Source organism: Netta rufina (genome assembly GCF_964035555.1).
Source record: "Netta rufina genome assembly, chromosome: 14".
In the NCBI taxonomy this organism is placed as follows: Eukaryota; Metazoa; Chordata; class Aves; order Anseriformes; family Anatidae; genus Netta; species Netta rufina.
This window is the reverse complement of record NC_140137.1, coordinates 19,521,353-19,543,358: the sequence shown is the minus strand read 5'-3', so window position 1 is coordinate 19,543,358 and position 22,006 is coordinate 19,521,353. Positions and strand designations below refer to the sequence as shown.

The 22,006-nt window shown below is 55.9% G+C and overlaps 1 protein-coding gene across 4 annotated transcripts in view; it reads right to left on the bottom strand.

The window, feature by feature from the left end:
* Positions 1 to 22,006, bottom strand: part of ARHGAP26 (Rho GTPase activating protein 26) — a 120,735-nt gene that overhangs the window by 28,689 nt on the left and 70,040 nt on the right. For all 4 annotated transcript variants that reach the window (XM_084295145.1, XM_084295147.1, XM_084295146.1 and 1 more), the window contains exons 18-19: positions 10,884 to 11,043; positions 3,223 to 3,361 (exon numbers count right to left, since the gene is read on the bottom strand). In XM_084295145.1, the coding sequence (XP_084151271.1) occupies positions 3,223 to 3,361; positions 10,884 to 11,043 (299 nt within the window). The remainder of the gene's footprint in view (positions 1 to 3,222; positions 3,362 to 10,883; positions 11,044 to 22,006) is intronic.

Below are 22,006 nucleotides of genomic sequence, written 5' to 3'. Positions count from 1 at the left end.
CCTGCCCTACCTCGGCTGGGGCAGCGATGAAGCACAGGGGTGCAGGACGGGTGGAAGGAGAGCACCAGCTTGCGCAGGGGCTGCGTGCAAGCCACACGGGGCAGCACGGTGTCTGGACACCAGACAGCAGGTCCCCACACACCAGCATCTCCAAAACCATGCGTATGAAGGAAAAAACATGCGTCTGAAGGTTGCTTTCAGCCCAGCACCTTGGGGAGCTCAGGGGGAGGCTGCACTGGGACAAACGAGCTGTTTCTGCGTGGCAGCACCACCGCCAGGAGCCGTGCACCACGTGCATCCCAAACACCCCCCGCGCCCATCAACGGGGGTGAGGCAACGTGCTCACGAGAAGCTTCTGCCCCCCAGTTGTGCTGAGGGAGGTGTAAGCCCTGTGGGATGGAAAAGATCATCCAGAAGATAAGGAGGAGCAAGAGCAAAGAAAAGCAGAGGCTGGACTCTCCAAATGTTGACCGGGGGACAGAGCAGCCAGCAGATGAATAAGAGAGAAATCCACCTGCCAAAGGACCTAAAACCCCCCAAAAGGCCAATCCACCTCAGTCCTTGATCTTTGCACCCAGCAGTGCAGGTTCCGAGGCCGGTGTGTGCCTGGCAGCCCCTGGCTGTGCCGACCTCTCCGACACCGGCCCCGGCAGCGCAGAGCTGTGCCTGCAGCGCCTTCGGCCGCGACGTCCGCTTGTTTCCAAACATTTTCTGCCCAAGGCTGAAGTCCGAAAATAAGCTCTGTAAGCCTAACAAATCAGTGTCAATTGCCTGTGTAATCTCAGACGCAGCTACCAGCCAACATTGAATTAAAGTCGCTATCAGCCAAGGAACTGGAAGTGTTTCATCTGCAGAGGACGGGAGATGAATGGCAGAATCGGAAACCATGCCTTTATTTTATTTCCTCCTTTTTAAGAGGCTGAGATTGTGTTTTGCTTCATGATTTTAACAGCTTAAGTGAAGGACTCTTTGCTGTGGTACTTAATTTGTCCTTAGAGCTCCGGGAGCAGGGCAGCCAAGCTGCCACAGCACCGCCAGGGCAGAGGAGCCGCTCCGAAAACTGCCCATGCAGAGGTCCCAAAATGCCAGGTGCCAGAGCAGCGACCCGTGGCTGGGAACCCAGCTCTGGGGCACCTCGATAACCCTCAGAGGGACCACGGAAGGGATGACAAAAGCACCCTGCATAACAAAACACGAGCAAAGGGCCAAAACACCGCCTAGAAGGAAAACCTGATAAGGACCAAAGCGGTGCATTGTCGTGTTAGCCCCGCTTGTTGCACAATATCCACTCGGTTCCTGGGTCACACTTGACCCAGGTCAGTTGTGGGCAAAAAATGTGAGCATTTAACAGCAAAATTATCATTGTTATTATCTAATCTGCTCTCTTGCGTGATCCTGTGTGCTGAACATGATAACAAAGCGTTACGCACAGCTTTGTGTGATGAATCTCAGTGAAAGTTTCAGAAAGACATTGTACTCCAAAGAACAGATATCAAATAAGGGAAAATTCACTGCCCCACTTATCTCCTTCTTAGGGCTAAATTGCCCTCGGTATTAAAAAATGTGCGCTCTGCTTTGGTTCTGGACACGCCTAGCTCCAACTGGGGCTCTCAGATCTCGCCATGCCCCTGTTTCGGGGAGCAGAGTCCTGCGGCCGGTGCCCCTGCTGTGTTCAGGGCTGCTGAGCCCCCTCCACCTCTCCTGACACGGATTTTGGGGCAGGAGCACCCAGCTGCGCGCCCCTCCTGCGCGGAGCAGCTCTCCACGGGGCGGGCAGAGCAGGCGGCTCAGGCACAGACCCCGGCCAGCGAGTGAACCTCCGAGCACCAGCAGCACAGCTGCAAACACAGCTGGTGCTGGGAAGGCTCAGCGCCTGCCAAATAACCCCAGGCACCTTGCTGCATTTAAGGACGGTTCGGACAAATCCCGCCAGCCTGCCTGGCTGGAAAGCTGCCCCCGCTCATCCCGTGATGCACGAGCGAGCCGCGCTCCCACAGCCCTCTCACCACCTTCCAGACCGTGAGCAGCTGTGGCCGGGAGCAGGAAGAACTGTGCTGCTTGGGAGCCCCAAAAGCAGGGCGCTTTCTGTGTCCCAGCTCTGGACAGGGGCAGCGTCTGCTGCTTCTCCTCGGCTGCCCTGGCTCCAGCCCCTGCCCCAGCCCTCGTGCTTCAGCCCACAAACACAGGAGACTGCAGACCGTCAGGAGGAAAGCTGAGAAAATATTGCTTCTCTTGAGGGTAAATAGCTACAGAAATAAATAAACGAACTCGGTTCCTCTTCCAGGCAAGCTGAGGACAGCACACGAAGGACCTGGCAGCCAGGTGACTCCAGCATCTACCAAACATCTGCTGAGTTATCAGCAAATAAACTAATTAGGCTGAAATTTCCCCAAAGCAGATGCTGATACTCAGGGCTGCACTGACAGCTGGGGTACACGCCATTTCCAGCGTACATGTCGGTACCACCGCCGCCTCCTAAATCCACGCGTTATTACGACATCCTCCAAAATGGGAGTGCTTGGACCTTAATGGGAGCTCAGTCAGAGGCAGGGAAGCGCCAGTGTTTGGAGAGTCAGGAAAGCAAACAGCAGCCTCTCTGCTACAGCGAGGGGGCGAGGGGCTCACGCCAGCCTCGCGCTGCCCCCTCACCGCCCGCTGCCAGCCCGGCTCCTGCCCCTGCTGCAGCATTGGGGATGGCCGGGGACAGAACAAGGTGAGGCAGCAGCGTGGGAGGTGGGAGGGCACGCTGACTGCTTCACCTAAGTGTCTGGAGCCAATTAGTGACAGAACTGGAAAGACGATCTCCAGCATTTTTCAACTGCTGGGGTACCTAATCCGCGGAAAAATGCAGAACCTCCTGGCTGAGCTTGTTGTGTCTGTGAAAGGCAAAGTGCCCGTGGGCGTCCAGAGAGGATCGTCTGCGGGCTCTGCCCCACACACTGCAGGACCTCGGCAGCTGGGGACAGCGGGGACGGGGGCCGTGAGGCGGGGAAGGCTCCGGGGGACGGGGCAGCAACACTACACCGCGCCAACGCAGCCCCCAGCCCTGCTTACAGCCTGGGATGCCAGGCAGTCTTTGCACTCCCTCTCAGCACGGCAGCGCAGGAAACCGAGGCACTATCCTCTTACAGGACGCACCTCTCATCGGTACCACGGCAGCTGCGTGTCGTGGCGCAGGAATGGCCAGCTGGCCGTGAGCAGCAGGGCAGGGGCAGCACTTACGCTTCTCGTTGGGCTGCGCCGTGTGGAAGAGAGTCAGGGGCCGCTCGCTGCACGAGGGGGGCTTCGAGTCCGTGCTCTTCTTGCGAGATAGCAGCAGCTGCGAGTTCGACGGCGGGGTCTCTGGCACAGTGTTAAAGATCTGTTAAAAATAATAAACAAGTTTCCTTGGCATCGCCCGCTCGGGAAGAACAGCGTCCCGCTGCCACACCAAGGAGCAGCATCGGCAGAAGACCCACAGAATGAGTGACATTTGGGTACAATTTCCTAAGTTCTACGTTTCTAACATTTGCACTCTTGCATTGTTGTGGCATTTGACAGACCCTACAGTAGGCTTTTTGGTGTTCAAGGCTCTGCGGTGCCCTTGCAGGTGTTGGTGGGGGAGCGCCCGAGGGAAGAGCAAGCAGTGTGCGCCTGTCCTTGCCACAGGCTCGGCGCCCGGTGATGCAAACCAGCTTGGGAAAGTCTTCCCAGCTTCCAGCCACAGCTGTCAGAAAACTGAGTAATCACATTTTTCTCAAGGGGATGGAATTTTTAAACTGCATGAACCTAATGAGCACCAGTTCTGTTTGTCGTTGATATCTGGTTATTTATTGTTTTTCTGTAACCCCAGGCTCCAACATCAGCGTTCAGCACCAGTTCTTCCAAGGTCTCTGTTTGCAAAAATCTCTGAGACTTCCGTGCCGTGTCTGGCTGTGCCCAGCACCCCTGAGAGGTGCCCGGGGCTGCCCGGGGCTGAGTGGCCCTGCTGGGGTTTGCCAACAGGAGAACTGCTCCTGAGAGCCACCCGCTGCCCCGTGCCCTGGTGGGTGCTGCCCCAGCAGGCAGCAGAGCTGCAGGATGCCGCTCACCAGCCAGAGCGAGCCGCTGCCAGGAGCTAATTGCTCTTTTTCATGTAACAGCAACATAATCCTCAGGCACACATGAGTAAACCCTCCGTGCTGACTCTCACAAATAAATGCTAAATTGCCAAGATGCTTTAGCCAAATATTGTAATGTCACATCTCTCCCAAACAGCACGGAGAGGCAGGCACGGCCCCTGGTATAAAAACTGACAGACTGTTCTCAGCAAATCCAGCACCCCGTGGTGGAGGGCACCTCAAGCAGTGCTCCAGGCAGCCCTCCTGCTTGCGGGTGCTCGCTGCTCGAGCTCCGTGGGGGTTTGGAGCCCCGGCGCTGCGTGAGGCCGAGGAAGCAGAGAGGGGTCACCACGCACACCCCGAGACCGGCACCGCTACCGCGAGCACTGGAGGCCGTGCATAGCTGGACACGCCGCAGACAGATGGACGGATTATGTAGCTGCGGCCGACCTTCCTCGCGGGGAAGGAGAGCCCCGCTGAGCTCATTCACACATTCCTCCCGAGCCCATGGATCACCCCCAGCACCACCAGCCCGAGCCGCGCTTTCTGCAGGCAGCCCCGCTCGCTTGTGCCGAGCCTGCCCGCAGCCAGCCCTGCCCCGTGGGACCTGGGGACTGGTGGCAGCCCCGCTGCCCACCCCCAGTGCCATTTGCTCACCTGGCTGTGCCCCTGGCAGCTGCTGGGCTCCAGGGGCCTGGCCCCGCTGCCCGGTCCCGAGGCTGGAGCTGTTCCTTCTGCACCGGGCAGGGCGCGGGACCCTCTGCAGCAGGCACCTCACTCACCTGCACTCTGCTCTCCAGGCCCGGAACGGCCACTTTCTGCTATTAAATGCTTTGCAAATTGCTTGGGAAAATGATGAAGTACGTAACCAAAATATATGAAAATGAAATATATAATCAAAGCAAATAAATGTGTTCATTTGTGAATGGCATCTCGTGATGGCTTCCCACAGCACACTTGAAGTTAAACTTCCAGGTTTTTCTGTCCACTTTTTGGTCTTCAGTCAGAGAAGGTGTATCTGCATTAAAATTACAGACTGAGTGCCTGAAACCAGCCTCAGCTTATAAGAAGCTTGTGTTGCTCAAAGCAGCTGCATGAAACGGTTCAACTAAAACACTTCAGCGTGTGATATCTTACCCCCTCCGACCCACCACAAACAACTCTATTTCAGTTACAGTGTCTGACCAGCCCAAATATTCACCCTCCAGACTGCCCACACCTCCCCTCGTGCCCGTGGAGACACAGAGATGCTGCTCCTGCAGGAGTGTCCTGCGTGCCACTGCCACCACCGCCTCCCCTCCGCCGCCCTTCCCCGTGCAGGCTTTGATGTGCTCGCCTCCACTCCAAGCGCTCGCTTTACAGCCTCCACTTCACTCACTGACGCAACTGCAATTGTAAAGGCTCGGTAAATATGCTGCTTCCTGCTAGGTTATAAACTTCTTTTATTAAGCCACAAGGTCTTTTATGCCTCTCGTGCAGCACAGATTAAAGCCCTGAGGGCTGCACCAGCCTGCTGTCCTGGGCTGGCACGGCTGGGCACTGCAGGACGTGGCTGGGCATGGATGGACATGGCTGGGCACTGCAGGACACAGTAGGACACGGTAGGACACAGTAGGACACGGTAGGACACGGTAGGACACAGCAGAACCACCACAGCACCTCTCTGCTGCCCGGGGAGGGCAGGGCTTGGAGCGATGCCGCTCGGTGGCAGTGGCACGGCGCTGCCTCCCGGTGAAGCAGGAGTGCCCCAGTTTCTCCGGGATGCTTTCCAGCCCCAGACCTCCCACTGCTCCATGCCCACCCTCCCGCCTCACCTCAGAGAGGGCAGGGAGAGCAGCCCCACCGCAGCCCCCCAGCACCACCGGGCGAGGAGGCGCAGCAGAGGCAGGGCTGTGCCAAGCGGCCCCTCGGCCACCTCGGGGTGGCACGCAGCACCCCGGCTGCATTTAACTGCTCGCGACAGGGGAAAGCCAGTCAATAGCTCCATTTTAAAAAGCACCAGCGCTCATTCTGAAGGTCCACAGAGGGAGGAGTCTGAGGGCTCAGGGAGCCGTAAGATAAATAGTTCATTCCCGAAGTGACTTGGCCAGCGCTACGCGCCCGGAAACTGCGCCGGCCTCCTCGGCAGCGAAGGAAACCCCCCCAGCCAGCCTCAAAAACTCCCGCTCCACTTCCCCCAGCCGAGGCATCGCTCGCATAAAAACCCCACTCTTCTTCACCAGAAAGTTTGTCAGGTTTGTTTCAGTCTCTAATTTAACGAGACTCAGCGAGACGTGTTCCTCGCTGTGCATACCCGTGTTATAACTCTCCCGTCCCAGAGTCCAATTAACGGAGAGAGCGAGACAGCTTAACGGTCAGACGGGGAGAGGAGCAGCCAGGATTCATAAATTACATTTACAGCCCTTGTGCTCGCTCTGTCTGATGCAAGCGGGAACTTCGCTGCTCCACAGCCACAGAAGGGCCAGGCACCGGCAGCACCCCGAGCACCGGGAGCGGGAGGCTTTGGGAGCAGCCCCCACCCCTGAACGAAACCATCCGAGTGCTGCTAAACCCTGTGCTCCACGGCTGCTCCAGAGGATGAGGAATCTGCCCGCTGACCTCATTATCTGGAGCTGGTTATAAACGACGGCCTCACAGTGCTGACGACTGCTCCCGAGGAAGCGGTCCCCAGGCACGCGCGGGGTCAGTGCGCTGCGGAGAGCTTTGGTGCTGGGCACCCCTTACCCTGATCTCTGTGAGATTCAGAAGTGCCATACCCCGTTATCACGAAGAAGCCGAAAAAGGGGCAGGTTGGGTTTCCTTCCCAGGTCAGAGGAGCACGATACCAGAGCACACAGACGCAGCCCCAGCTCCGCCGGTGGCACCGACTCGCCCCAGGAGCTGGCAGAGCCGGGAGCTGCCGCGGCAGCTCCAAATGGACGTGGGACAAACTTCATTCGAGGGCAACTAAACTGCTGCCAACAGCACTGCTAAAAACTGTCGCTAATTAGAGAAAGAATAAAATAAAGACGAGGTGCTGAGGGCTTTGACTTCGGCATTAATTCTTACCACTGAGTAAGGCTGGCGTTTGGGTCCGTGCAAGTCCCTGCAAGGGCTGGTCTCTCATTTGTCATCACTACCGTGTGCAGAAACAATTCAGCTGGTGAATCTTTTGTCTGAGGGAACGTCGTCAAGACAGTGTATTGATGTCTTAATTTTGTAACACTTCAGAACAATGGCCTTTTCCAGAGAGCTATACAAATAAAAGCTTTGGAAAATAAAGTGGATGGACAGCCACAATTTTCAGAAAATTAAATGCCACCAGATGTGATAATATTTCAGTATTGCTTTCTGCTAACATTTAATTTTTAAGTCAATTTATTGTCGATTTTTTAGAGATATAGTGTTAAATAGCACTCTCTTGAGTAACTAATAACACACAGCATCCTGATTTTTTTAGAGGATACCCTCTTGGTTTGCTTGTCATGGCGACATCCGGAGCCATAGGAGAAAAGTCATTTTATCCATTTAAAAATATACAACGGGTGTGTGTTTTATATCACATCATACCAACGTACTGCATCCACGAGCACACACAGCAAAGGCTGATAATCGCTAATGGAGGCATCTCACTAAGGAACGACTCCAGGCTTTGTCCATTCGCTGGGAGGTGCTGGGCAGGCGAGCACCGGGCACGTTTGCTCCAGCTCAGCTCTTCCAGGGCTCCTGTTTGCTCTCTTGTAGCATCCGGCATGCAAATGGTGCGGCCGCTAGGATATTTTGTCCCCCCCCTTCCCCTAGCCCTGACTCTACACCACCCCAATGCTACTCCACACTTCCAGAAGCTCCGGTGTCAGTACAGCCCCTGGGAAATAACCCAAAGTGCAAGAGTTCCCCCTGACAGCTGCAATTACAAAGATAAACGCGAGGCCTGCGATAACTCCATGCGCAGAGACCTTCTCAAGGAGAACACGCCCGAGAAGCCCTACGAACAGCCTGGCTTTATTGGTGCTATTGCGAGGACAACCACCCGTTTGGATCCGAGACCTGGAAACCTGTAAAATCCCCAGGAACGATCCAACTCTTTGGATTGCACACAGAGCTTAATGGCCTGTGTCGGAGGCTCTGGCAACGCGGAGCAAGCCGTAATTTCCCAGCCGTTCCGGGAAGCCTCACAAAGACCCCGTTCTGCTGATTACCATCCCAAACTGCGCCTCGCTCCCGACACGCACCCAGACACCAGCCGGGGGCACGCTGTGGGCAGCACCAGCTCTGGGTAACAGCACTGAGATGGCACCATCACTGCGTGTCCTGCACTGCCTGCCTCTGTCCCTCTGTGCCTTTGGGGTGGGTGCTGTGCCCCACGGGTAGCCCCAGGGGGTTCCTGCAATGCACGGCAGTGAGCAGAGCAGGGTGACTGCCCCCCCGACACCTTCCCCACGGCTCCAGCGATGGGCTAAGCCTGCTGGAGGGACCGTAAACAAGCTGCCAGCAGTTACTCAGACCAAGCAATGTCATCACCAAGCTTGTTGTTTTTTTTTTTCTTCTCTTTTTTTTTTGGTTACACAATGACGACAGTAATTTTAACAGGAGAGGCATCCCACTTACCTGAGGGAAATATAATGTAATACCAGACAGTTGCTGATTGCCAGGAACCATTCAAATCAATTACATTTTCCCTGCGAATGCACTTAATCATAAACAGTGTCTGTGAGTCACCAGCGTAAAACAATATAAAGCACCAGCAGCACCGGCACAGAGGACTTGCATATTGCTAATCACCTACAGCAGCTCCCGGGGGGAAACTTCACTGAGTTCCAATCAATTCAAATTAAGGAATACACTGAAACGAAGCAGTCCTAAAGAGGGAGCCGAACCAGCACCGATGCTGAATTTAAAACAGATTTTCCTCCCAGTTGTTGCCTCTTGCCGTCTCCCTTCTTCTTGGGATCATTTCCCAAGAGCCCCTCGAGAAATGAGGGCAGGGGTCCACAGACATTGTGTGTGCAGCATCCTGGTGCCAAGGGACACCCGTGCTGCTGTGGGCAGTGAGGGCACCATCCTGCACCACCAGCACCCGCTGCACGGGAGCAGCCGGGGTGCACACACTGCACTGGACCCCCCCACAGCTCAGCAGTGACAGCAGCACGTAACCCAGCCGCAGCTTCCCCCTCCCGCTGGGGCCGTAAATTACTCCCCAGGCAGGGTGATCATGGCAGCGCTCGGCAGCCCTGCGCCACCAGGTGTAATTCTGCTGGGGAGCGGAGATGAGCACTGCAGCCCGCACAGACACGAGCACTGCAGAAATCTGTCATCGATTCCTGCAGGTGCCGACTGATGGCAGGAGGCTCGGTTCAGGAGGTTTGGTTCAGGCAGAAGAAGGACCTCTGTGTGACAACCTGCACCTCTAGGGACCCCCAGAGCTCAGCGGGGCCACAAGCAGGACGCTGGGGATGCAGCCAACGAGCCCGTCACCACCAAGCAGCAGGCACAGCGGCGAGGTTCCCCTGGGCCACTGCAGGACCACCACAGAAGGACAGAGAAACAGCCACCGAGGGCCAACACGAGGCTTTGTGCCGGGTCGGTGCCTTGCCCACAACCCCAGGTTTGTTGCTGCTGCTCGCACGCCCCTCTGCGTGGCAGCTCCTAATTAAGCAATCACCGCCATTGCCCCCCACGCAGAGGAGAAGAAAATAGCTCCTCCGTGCTAAATAAATACCATGGTGCTTATCTGCATGGGGAGGCAGCTTCTCTGAGGACACACAGAGCACAGTGTCCCCATCCATCCCCGCTGGTCATGCATTTGCTGCCCCTCGGCAGACCACGCACCCCACTGACACCCACACCGCACGTGCCGGGGACTCAGCCTCGCACCTTCGGTGTGAAATCGTGGGCCAAACTTCTCCAGAGCGAGCCCAGAGCCCTGGGTACCTCGCAGCACCCAGAACCAGCTCCTGCATCCTGCAGCTCCCCAGCCCACGCCGCTCTCCCCCCACGGGCACCCAGCGGCACCGCGCGGGGAGGTGTGGCACGGCGTCCCTTTGGCCGGGGCACCCGCAGGAACGCGGTGTTTGTGGTGATGCACCTCACTGCCTCCAGGCAGCCCGGCGTGCCTCTCCCCACCAGCCCACGTACACGCAGGCACGCTGCACGCAACCTGCCAGCAGTGCTCGGGTTCACAGCGTCGGCAATCAGAAGCCCCAGGCCGGAGCTGCAGCGCTGCCGGGCAGCGGTGCCCCCACTGCCCTCGGCAAGTCGCACTCCTTTTTTCAGCCAAAATGCACAGCTCAGTACCTGCTCCAACCCAAACCAGACCAAAGATCATAAGAAAAGAGCTGTTTGAGTTTAGAAGGAAATGGATTCTTTTAGAGCTGCCATTTGCTGAATCACACAGCCTTCCACGGGCAGTCAGCAGGCTTCTGCACCACGCTGAGGGTGGCCAGCTCCCTGGGGGGGACAGCGAGCTCCCCGAGGGACAGCCAGCGCCCCAGGGGGACATCCAGCTCCCCGGGGAGGCACGGGAGCCCCCAGCTGCAGCACAGCCCGCTGTGGCACTCGGCTCCACTGGCAGAGCCCAGCAACAGGTGAGAGCATCCCTGCAACCACAGCCACAACCGCATCGCAACGCAGGGAGCAACCCTGCGGATAAAGCCAGGACTTGAACAAACACAGATTTAGTCAGAAAAGCAGGAACCAAGCCTAGCCCTTCGTGGCTGCCGGCCACGGAGAGCAAGGAGGGCCCCGGGAAAGTGGGCTGCAGCTTGCGGAGAGACGGATTTGTTTTAAGAAATGAACTGCGCTGAAGGAAGCACGTAAAGCTGTTACCTTCTCATGGTTTTCTATGAGAATTTCAATCACAATGTTCTGAAACTTGATGTCCATAATGGCAGCGACTGTTTCCTCTTGGGGTCGAAGCAGAGTTGGCCCAAACACCACACCCAGATTAGCAACAGTCATCAGGTTCTGCTTGTGGTTATTTGCAACTCTGCAAAACAAAAGCAATGCAAGAAGTGGGTGATAGGAATAATCAGAATGGAAACCCCCTCCCCGCCTCGTGGCTGGCACCAACCTTACAGTTCTGTTTGCGTTTCTGACGCTCCTGGTGAGCTCCTTGAAGGCTCAGCCATGTGGAAAAGTACAACGTTAACCATTGTGTTACTGGAGGCCCCGCAGCCTCAGGAATTGACTAATCCCATAAAAACCCCAACGCTGCCCTGGCCACCGAGTCTCATGTTGCAAACCACTCCCAGGAAAACATCTTGAATCATTAATGCTTGAAACCCTTCTAAAAACAAATTGTTGGACCTCTGACACACGCTGCTCTCCAGCTGAACGAGTGACCTAATATGTTCCAAAATCCAATTCCTTCTCACCCATTTCAGCATTCGCCTTCCCCAGAGGTCAGCCCAAGCGGAGCAGGCTGCGGAGCGGAGACCTCGCGTCACCAGCGGGCGCGCGCCCGTCCCCGCCCCAGCCAGGAATCCACCAGCCAGGGATCCACGGACACCAGAGCCTTCCTCCCCGTCATCCCTATTTTTATGTCAGCGAGGATCGCGGCACGTGGGAGCGGAGCAGCTCAGCAAAACGAAGCAGCTCACGCAGGACCCAGCACCCCGATGATGGGCGCTTTGGGGGGTCCCCAGGAGCAGCTCTTGGCGCTGCGAAGCATCAGCAGCACGGCTCAGTCCCTGAGAGTACAGGCTGCCTGCGAGGTGCTGCGGGGAGCAAACCCCACGGCAAGCAGCGGGGAAGCCCAGGTGCACGGCTGCCCTTCGGCAGGACCCCGACCTCCTCGCCTGGCACCGCGGGCCCTGGCTGAGCCGCGCGCCCGAGCCTCGCCGCGCCACGTCACTCACCGACACGTGCGAGTGACACAAGGAGGCCTTGCGGTGGGAGCCCTGCAGCCCTATCTTCGCAAGCCTTTTTTGTGGTTTTCTCCTGACCTCTTCAACCAGGAAACTCGGTGACTTCAGGCTGTGCTGACACACAGCTTCAGCTGACACGTTTCTGTGAGCGCCTTTCCCCCGTCGTCTTTCCGTCCCGTTTTCCCTGGAAACACGCGCTAGGCGAGCACATCGTGAGCGTGAGGTTCTCAGATCTCGCTGGATTGTCCCAGGATGTTACTGCCACGAGCCTTTATTACTGATCGCAGAGCCAAGACGATAGTGCTCGTTTGTGTGCGGGCGTAGCTTATTTCAGCACAGCATAAACTAGGGCTGACTTAAAATCGGCTTTCCTCCTTTTCCATCCAAGTCTCACTTGAGTCAGTGAAGAACTCTTCATTCCTCAAACAAGGCTCCTTGGGCCGTAGAAGAGGATCTTGTCACCTAAGGGTGCTCAGGGTCACCAGAGCTGCCCCAGCTCCAGCCCTGTTCGTGCCAGTGCGTGCTACATCCCTGGAGACCCCGCAGAGGCATCACCTCCACCAGCACACCGAGCACCTCCTGGGCTGGGCTTACAACCTTCCAAGGTGCAGAAGCCCCAGTGAAGGTCCCCGGGGTGTGTTGTAGGACCTCCCTCTTACCCGTAACCTCCCCCAGTGTCAGGAAGCCCTGAATATTTTATCACCAGTGTCTGAGAAATCTCCTCTGTCAGTAAACCGCGGCGCTGCGGGGATGGGCTGCCCCGGCGGGAGGCTCCGGTTACCCAGGCGCTGCTCTTCCCATCGCCGCTCGGTGAGCGAGGGCACGCCACAGCACGCACACAGCGCTCACAACACCTCCCCTCGGCGGCAGACCCAGCAGAGTGGAAGCAAATCTGCCTTAGGAAGTCACAGCCTTGGGGAGCGGAGAGAAAGGCAGAAGTCTAACAGGAAAAAAAAAAAAAACTTACTTAGGAAAAAACCTGCTTGCTTACAGGAAAAAAACACCTACTTGCAGAGGGATGTAATTTTCTTTCCCTAGTTTCATCTCCCCAGGAGAAGTGCCTACCTTGGCAGTGCCCCGCTCGGGCCCTCGTGTCCCCACAGCCACGTCCCCAGGGACCCTCACTCCCTGCCCCGCACCGGGGGCACCCCAGCCCCATGGGGCACCCCGCAGGAGCCACCCCTCCGCTCGCTCCAACGCCCGCATCCCCCGCGCCGTGTCACGCAGCTCCAGCTCCACGCCTGAACACAACACCAGTGGTGGGCTACAGGTTGCAGTGCCGTGGAGATAAATCGAAGCAATGTTTCCAAGCCTGCTCCCCGCCTCCGTAACGAGACATTTACCAGCGCCGATGAAATATTTACACTGCAGCAGTATCACACATCCACATGCTCCCGTTTGGATTTTGACAAAATGCAGCTGAAACCGAAATCGTTTTGAAAGTCCTAATAAAATAATAATTCGAATGATCTTCTGTGGTTGCTAAAACAATGTTCATTTATAAAAAAAAAAACACAACTGAATTGATCCAAGTCTTACAAAATTAGGTTCCTTCATTTCTCATTACCGTTATCACGTAATACATCACTCTAATAAATTGCTTTGTCATTGACTTATTACCAGGAGGCAGCTGTACACGGTCCTGTTAATTATTACAGACTAAAGCATTAATGGCTTCCCAGCGAGGGCAGGGTCCCGCTGCCCCCGCAGCAGACCTGGCTCTGCCCCAGCCCCCAGGAAGCCCCCCCGGTACCGGTGCCAGCCCTCGGCCCCGTGCCCCCGCCGGCACCACGCTCTCCTCTTTGCCACGGAGCTTTGACTCCGCAAAGGGTGAACGACATTTTGCAGCTGCACGGGGCTTGGTCCCTTCTGGAATAAATCAGGGTGGCACATGAATTTCTGCACTGTAACACGGGTACTTTTCCACTAGTAACCTTTATAGTGCTTGGTTACTAAAGCTATGCTACAAAACATGATTCACCTTTCACATCCTTCAAATTCCACATCCATTATCCACATGATGATTTACTATAAATTATACCTCTCCATCATCCTTTGTACTAGCAAATAATGCCCCAGTTTCTAAAGACGGGGTGTTCTCATCCCAAAGTGTCCCTAATGCTGGTGCTTTTCACAGATGCTTTTCTGCAGGCATCGTTAGTTCCATTCCGGAGCTGCCCTTCAGAAGGTTTCCAAGTATTTCCTGTATTTTCCTTTTAACCTGCTGCTTCTTCCTGGCCCTCAGTGCACTCTGAAATCAATTGCACTAACAGCAATTTAGATGGGTCCGTTTGCAGTTCTCTCACCCTCCACGCTTTGCAGAAGTCCCCTCCAGCACAGACGGGAGGTGGGAACCCAGAACAACCTCTCGAGCAGCGCTCGGCGCTTGCAGCGCGCCGCGATATCGACTGGCTGCTGGGTATTGGGTTTGGGGCTGCTTCCCCTCCTCTCAGCACACGATGCCATTGCAAGCACCCAGCACACGCAGCTGGACCGGGAGCTGTGGGCTCACACCGCTGCTGCAGCCCCCCGGCAGCGCGGGTCTCCTGTGCCCGCAGAAGGCCGGTCACTTCGCATTCACTCGCAGAAAAACAGCGGAGAGGGGAGCAGAGTAAATCCATGTTGTGTGCTAAATTAGATTATGCCTGGGTTGCTTGGATACTGTATAATCACCAGCATGACCAAACATAATTTAATACAGAGTAATTGGTAGTCAGGCTTCAGCGCAGAGAAAGCTTACAGGAACAGTAAATATTTCTGTGCTGCACCGGCTGGAAGCCAGCAGCAGGTAGCAGGGGACGAGCGCAGCGCGGCACAGCGAGCGGTGGGGGACGCCGTCCTCGCCCTCTTTGCTTTCACAGACGTCAACGATTTCAGTTCCTCCAGCCTGGCCAACACCTCCCATTTGCTCTCAGGGAAATCCAGTTAAAGGATTCATTTATCCCCAGCAACCCGCAAGGAGCCTGTACTGCAGGGGCAGCCCCACGCACCGCAGCCAATGCCACGCACAGAGTGAGGCGACAAACAACGCTCCCACTTCACCTCCTGAGCCATCAGCTGGCATCAGCGGTGCTGCCTAACACTGGTGGACACATTTTGGCCAGGACACAAAATTACCTCCATCAGTGTGCAGCCCTGAGGGCACCAGCAGGCAGCCCGGCCACAGCAGCACCGTCCTGGAGGGACGCCGTGCCCCCGGACCTGGCACCGCTCGGCACAGAGCTGCTGCCCTCCGTGGCTGGAATTATTTTGGGCACGCATTTTATATAAAATGTATACACGCCTCAGCCAAAGAGTGTTATTATTAGTTCAAATATCTTCCCCGATTCAGAGAAAAATCTCTGAGAAAACAAACATCTGAAAGGGAACAAAGGCTAAGTCCTAAGTGTTTCTATTTCCATGCCTGGGACAAACCTTTGAAAACAAAGTGCTTGTTACGGCTGGCCTAGCGAGACCTTATAGGATGGAAAATAAAGCAGCTAGTTCGTATTGCTGCAGGACTAAATATATTTTGTCTCTGCCACCACCAGTAAAGCTAACACGAAAACCCAATCATGCAGAGGATTAGCCATCCGAAAATTATTTCGGCCGCTATAGGCAGTTTGTTACAAATTAAATGGGCGCGTTTGACGCTGGAGATGAATTAAAGACAAAAAGCCCAGAGGATATAGATAGCACACCGGGTGACAGCAGCACCTCTGGATTTAGCAGCAATTTGGGGGTGAGTAACTCAGTAACTGCACGAGCTGCACTAAGCCGCGCAGGCGAGGCGCAGCCATGGCAGAAGCTGTTCCCACCGGGGCGGCCTCACAAGGAAAACCCTGCCTGGGTAGGTGTGAGGCTGAGGGGCTCAGGAGAGGTGAGGAGGCAGCAGGGGGTTTGCAGGCAGCTCCATTTCCATGCAGCCTCGCAGGCAGCGTCCCACCCACCACGGCCACCCCATTTCCATCAGCCTCATCGGGGTCGCGCACGCTCCTGGACAGACGGCAGCGCTGCTACAGCCCGCAGTCAGCGGCATTTATCGGATAAGATCTAATGAGTTCTGGGAAACGTTCCTGGGTGCATTCGAGTCCTCCCTGCGCATTACCGAGCTTAATTGGGCTGCAGCTGATGAGCGTGTAGGTGTAGGGGCGAGGGGCCGGGCCGGCTGCCACGCCAGCACCCGGATCCGGGGAGCAGCAGCGCAGGAACCAGCGGGTGCTGTGCTACGGCACAACGGCTGAGAGCTGCTGTGTGCAGCCACCTCCCGGTGCCAGGGCAAGGGATATCGATGGCACCACCGCTCTGTGCTGAGGGCATCCAAAACCAGGGAAGCCCTAATGGGGAGTTTTGTCAAAAGCAAACTTGGGAAAGAAACAGCTCGAGTTTGGATACTGCAATAACTGCAATAACCCTGGAAGGGTTTTCAAGTTACTGAAAGGAGGTGTTTTAAAAATCAATGCTTCCCTCCTGCAGCATCAGAAACAGAGGAGACGAGAAACAGAAGCTCTTCAGCAAGTACCACTGCAAACACCAACGCCACCCATAGCTCACCGTAAGAGAACTGGAAGAGCCAAGCACCACGGAGGCACACGCGGAGAACCGCCGAGCGCCACCGGCTACGCTTCAGCTTCCAGCCAGAGCACGTACACACAGAAGGGATGTGTTCACAGACTGCATAACTGCAATTTATCCTGTCATGTTCATTAAGGCCTGGATGTGCCTGGGCTCTTCTGGGCTGCTCTTGGATGAGGGAAGCTCTATGAGGGCTGGTGGATTTTTGAGGTGCTGGATGGGCGCACTGGGTGCCCGCTCTGCTGCCACGCGGTGCTTGCAGGTCCCCAGCAGGCAGCAGCAGGGCCTGGGGCAGGGGCACGGCCCCGCTGTGCAGCCCCAGCTCCCTGCAGGCTGACGAGCCGCACGGCATCACAACTTGCACAGCAGAGTGAAGTGCGGACAGCCAAGTTCTGAGGAATGCAAATGGAGGCCAGCAGATCCAAAAGGAGGACAGATCACCAGGGAAATACAAAACCTCCCAGCAAAGACGAGGAGGAACTTTCTGAAAGCAGTTGACAAAGCACTCCAGGACAATGCTGAGAATTAAGAAGGGTTTTCAGCAAGCATCCTCACGGCTCTCAGGTTTCCCCGCTCAGCTAGGACGGGACGTGTGCCTGCACGGGCTCTGTGGGATCTGACTTGCTCCAACAAGACTCCCTTTCTCTGCCGGGTGAATCTGGCCACAGCTGGATGCCTGGGTTCACTCCCAGGGAAAACAAAAAAAACGCTCCTATCACACTGAACAGATGCACAGGCCAAATGTTAAATTCAGTATCGGTGAGCCTAATCAGTGTGAATACCATACATGCTGCGACTTGCAAGTAAAGCTCTGGTGGTGCTGCAACGCTCCTCCGATTCAGGCTTCCCAAACCAAGCAGCCTCGACTCCTGTAGTAAAAACTCTGGGCACCACGAGGAGCTGCCACCTCGCCCATAGGCACACAGCCCCCGTGCTCCCCCCACAAACATCACGTTTGGGGAAGAGACGGCACCAGGTGAGCGCAGTTCCCATACCCCCACCCTGACCCCGAAGCCTCTCGCTTCTTCCTGTAATTTTGTGTGCACGCACAGCCCCCATTTACAGCTCCAGTCAGTTCTGCTCAGTGACCTCGTTAGGATAATAGCAGCTATTTGACCCATTAGGGACAAGCACCACGGCAGGGTTTTGGCCAGCTCCGTGGTCCCACAAGAACCGTGCTGTGCTCCCGTGCCCCCAGTGCCACCACCTCCACGGGCACAGGGGCAGGTTTTTGGCTGAGAACAGGAATTGTTGAAGCACAGAACATCCTGAGTTGGAAGGGACCCACAACGAGCATGGAGTCATCACAGGCGGCGCAATAAAGCACCAAAAGAGAAAGAAAATGTTAAAAAAAAGTGCAAGTGCCTCAGTCGCAGTGAAGAGGAACAGAGCGGGGTTTTACCTTCTTTCTTCCACCTGAGGAGTAGTTTGGAGCACTTTCTCTTCACAAACACACGATTAGCACCGTTCCCCAAAAACACTGAAACAGTCCATATGGAAGTGGAATACAGAAAGCTACAGCTTTGTAAAATAAATTAAAATAATGGTTAAAAACAGCACATAAAGTGCTGAAAAAGCCACCTGGATTTTGTGCACCCTGCCATGCACACGTATGGGCATACCCACGTGCCCCCCACAGCCCTTCCTCTTGTCAGGGCAGCAGCTGACCATCAAACTGCGACACCCTTCCACGGAATTGCATTCGAAGGGCACAAAGGCTACTCAGCTTAATAAACCAGCCTGCAAATCCCCTGCCCCAATGCGGGGTGGCCGTGCAGGCCATGCAGTGGCGCACCTTACACCCCCTGCAGCGGGGTGAGGCAGGCCAAGGGAGCGGGGTGAGGAAACGCGCTGCCAGCAGGCTCTGTGCTGCGGGCACGGGTGTGCACAAACAGCCCAGGGAAAGCAGGAGCAGCTCCCTCAGCTCACTCCTGGTGAGCCGGGCACCACCCAGAGTGCCAGAGAATCTCCAGTGCAAACCAGCTGCTTTGCCCGGTGTGTGTTCCCCCATCGCCCCTGTTATTTGACACGAAATTTGTGGTTGCATTTGTGATTGATTTGCCGCCTCGCAGCTCGTGACTCGGTCCTGTGTCCGTCCCCCAGAAGGGGCCACCTAGAGAAACCCACCACAACGCCCCTGTGCCCCCGTGTCCGTGGGAGGCAGAGACAGCGGGGAGAGACGCCGGCTACGGACTGGAAACCTTCTGCTCACTCTAGATTCAGCCCGTTCCCGTGCACAGTTTCGGTTTCACTGCGATAAACAATAAAAAAGAACCCAGATAATTATGTGCTAGCAACGACATGTGCCCCGCAGCACGGAGCTCCAGCCTGAGCCCCACCAGCGGGGTGCCCGCGGGGCGGTGTGGGCGCAGGGGTGTGCGGCCGAGCCTGCAGCACCCCCGCTCTCGTTTAGGGCACCCTTATCGCATCCGGAGGGGTGAGTCTGTGTGCGATGGAGATACAAGACTTGCAAAGGACCTGATAAGAGAGATGCTGCAGCCTCCGATGTGTTCCTCTGCGCTAAGAACCGGGGCTCCTTCAGAAGCAACGTGGAGCAAAAGCGACTAGAACAAGGCGAGCAGCTGATCTCATCGCAATCTGGTCTTAGGAGGTGAAGAGTTCATTTGCAGAAGTAGAAAAAAGCCTTCTGCTAATTTACACATTACAGGAAGCCAAGCACAAGAAGCACAGAGAACACCTACGTTTTTGCTTTTTTTTTTTTTCTTTTTTAATTCTGCAGAACCTCCTATTAAAAACAAAACCAGACCAGTAACGGGGCTGACAGAGCTGGTGAGGGCGGCTCGTGCCCGGGGCGCCTGCACGGCCGGTGCTGCAACCACTTCCCGGTCTCATCTCCAGGAGCATCCCGCCTCTCACCCTACGGTGCCACCGAGCAGGAAGGCTCGGGCGGTGGGAAAGGATCCTCCTCACCTCAAGGCAGAGCAAATAGCAGAGAGCAGGGATTCGGGGCCCCACCACTGCGCCGGCTGCGAGGCATGAGGGCAGCCCGGCGTCGCGCTCGCTCACCAGCCGCAGCATGAGGAAGGTGCCCATCTCCGGCCACATTACCAATTATCCAGCGGGTTGCTGTGCAGCAACAGAAAAAAATGGACCCGTGCCATTTGCAGACAGATGCAAGACCATATAAGAGAATGCCTGCAAGTGCTGGAGAGGTTTGAACATCCACTGACCTCGTTTAAGTGCTTCCTCTTCCTTTACATGGCCTCAACATACAAAGGGTTTCTGCGGGAGGCAGGAAAAGCACAGAGGGAGACTCCCCCGTGTCTGAAAGGCCCCGTTGTGCTACACGGACTGCGTTTGTTTGGTTTTGAGAGCGATGCCTCCACTTCCATCAAGCATTGCTGCACACGCACAGCCCCACGGGTCTGACCACGCCGTGCGGAGGAGCTGTGTTAGCAGGAGCGCCGCTCTCCCTCCTCCCGCTCCCCGCTGCGTTTCGGTGGCCGTTTCGGCGATGCCCAGGTTCGGTTTACTTGAGCAGAGTTGACCTTAGCGGGAGTTGAACAGCAAATGCACAAAGATTTCAGCCTTTGGCTGCGGAGCTACATTCCAGTCTAGATCTGCAGCTCGAGTTTGCCGCATTTCCACGGCACGTCTGCTGCCTCCAGTGCCCCGCGTTACGCCAGGGCTCGTACCTAGCAGGAGCACTTCTGGAGCTTCCCCCCAAAATCCATCTTGCTCAGGAAACAAAACCCCTAACAAACTGTGTTAAAGGTACCATTTCTTCAGGAACCTAATACAAAAACTAAGAAAACAAGGGAGGCTGAAACATTACGACAAAAACATGCAGATTTCATTAATGCTTAAAATGCGTGTGAGCCTGGAGGAGCCCGAGAGCCAGCAGAGCCCCCGCCGGAGGCACTGTGAGGGGAATACGGCCCTCTGCGGCCTTTGTCTTCCCATCGAGCTACAGGTGGTTCCAGTTAAAAGCTGTAATTAAATTAGCCATGCAACATGGTTGCGCTAAGATTTCAAACTAATCTGCAGAGCAATCTCTCCACCGCTGCCTGCGTCCAACACTAAAAATACCCCAGAGTTACACAAACCCACATCTGATGGAAGAGGACGACCCGGAGGATTTCCCACTGCTCCCGGGATGAGCGAGTGAGGAGCGGGTCCCGCGGGCTCCCTGCACCCAGCGCTGCCCCGCTGCCCATGGCCTCGCCTTCCCAGTCCCCCTCTCCCCTGCCTTGAGCAGGGAGCCAGCTGAAGTCCTGCTGGGTTGGGTTGGGTTTGTTCCCCTCTAAGGAAAAAAAAAAAAAAACAACAAAACAAACAACGGACGACTGGCTATACTTGCTAATAACGTCTAAGCAGTACAACAAAAAGGATTTTTATCGATCTTCATGGGCTTGGCTCCAATTAGGAAGAGGACAATTTAAAAGAGTTGCTCAGAGCTGTAGTTCCAAAACCAGGAAGGAGAAATACAAACCCTGCCCCCCGCGGCACACAGGAACGGGGCTGTGTGGGCCAGGAGCACCGGCCAGGATCAGCGGGCAGCCGAGGTTGGCGCAGACCCCAGGGGTCGTCTGCCCCGGCCCCCAACCCGAGCACAATGCCCCAAGCAGGCTGTGTGGGACCATGCCCAGCTGGGTTTGAGCATCTCCCCTGATGGAGACCCCACCGCGTCTCTGGAGGCTCTTGCAGCGCCTGGCCTCCCTCCGGACGGAAAGGCTTTTTTCGTACGTTCAGATGGAATTTCCCACGTTTCAGCTTGCGCCCGCTGCCTTGGCTCCCATACCACATTCATGAGCTCCTGGCGCTCTTGCCAAGTATGTTGCTGCTTTGCTTTTTTTTTTTTTTTTTTTTATTGTGATCAGTCTAAATTTTCCTTCTTCCTTCCTGTGTTCACACCTTTCGCCATGCCCACCAGGGTACGCAGAGGCAATGCACGCCCCTCCACCAGTACGCACCCCTTGCCCAATGCAAGCAGCAGACGATGGTCCTGGTGCCACTGTGGCTGGGATGAAGCTCCAGGGCTCGCTCTCTTCGGCATCTCATCTCAGCCTCTCCCTTGAATTGCCAGCAGTGGCCACAGGCGAGGCAGCGAGCTGCTTCGGATGGGACCTGGGTTATCCCCAAAGGGCAGCGCTTGGCCCAGCCCGGGGCACATCACGGTGCTCTGGAGCTCATCCCGGCACAAGAGCAAACACAGAAGTTAAACAGAAACAGGCTGGTGGCAAAGAAAGTGTACTGGGCCCATCCTTATTGCAGCGGTGTGACAGAACTTGTGCCTGTTTGTGACCCATGATGAAACACTCGTGCAGAAGTGCCTGATGTGAAATGGTCCCGGGGCAGGAGGCCCAGCAGCACCAGCAGGAATGGCTCCGGCTCCAGCTCGGCACCGGTGCAGCAGCACCCCTGTGCCAGCTCCCCAGGCACCAGGACCTGATGCTTCAAACCAAGGCACAAAGCAAAGGGACAGAACGGGAACAGGAACAAAGGGGAAAAAGGCAAAACCAGGACAGATGGGTCTCAGGCAGGATTCTCCCAATTTCTGCAAGGGAG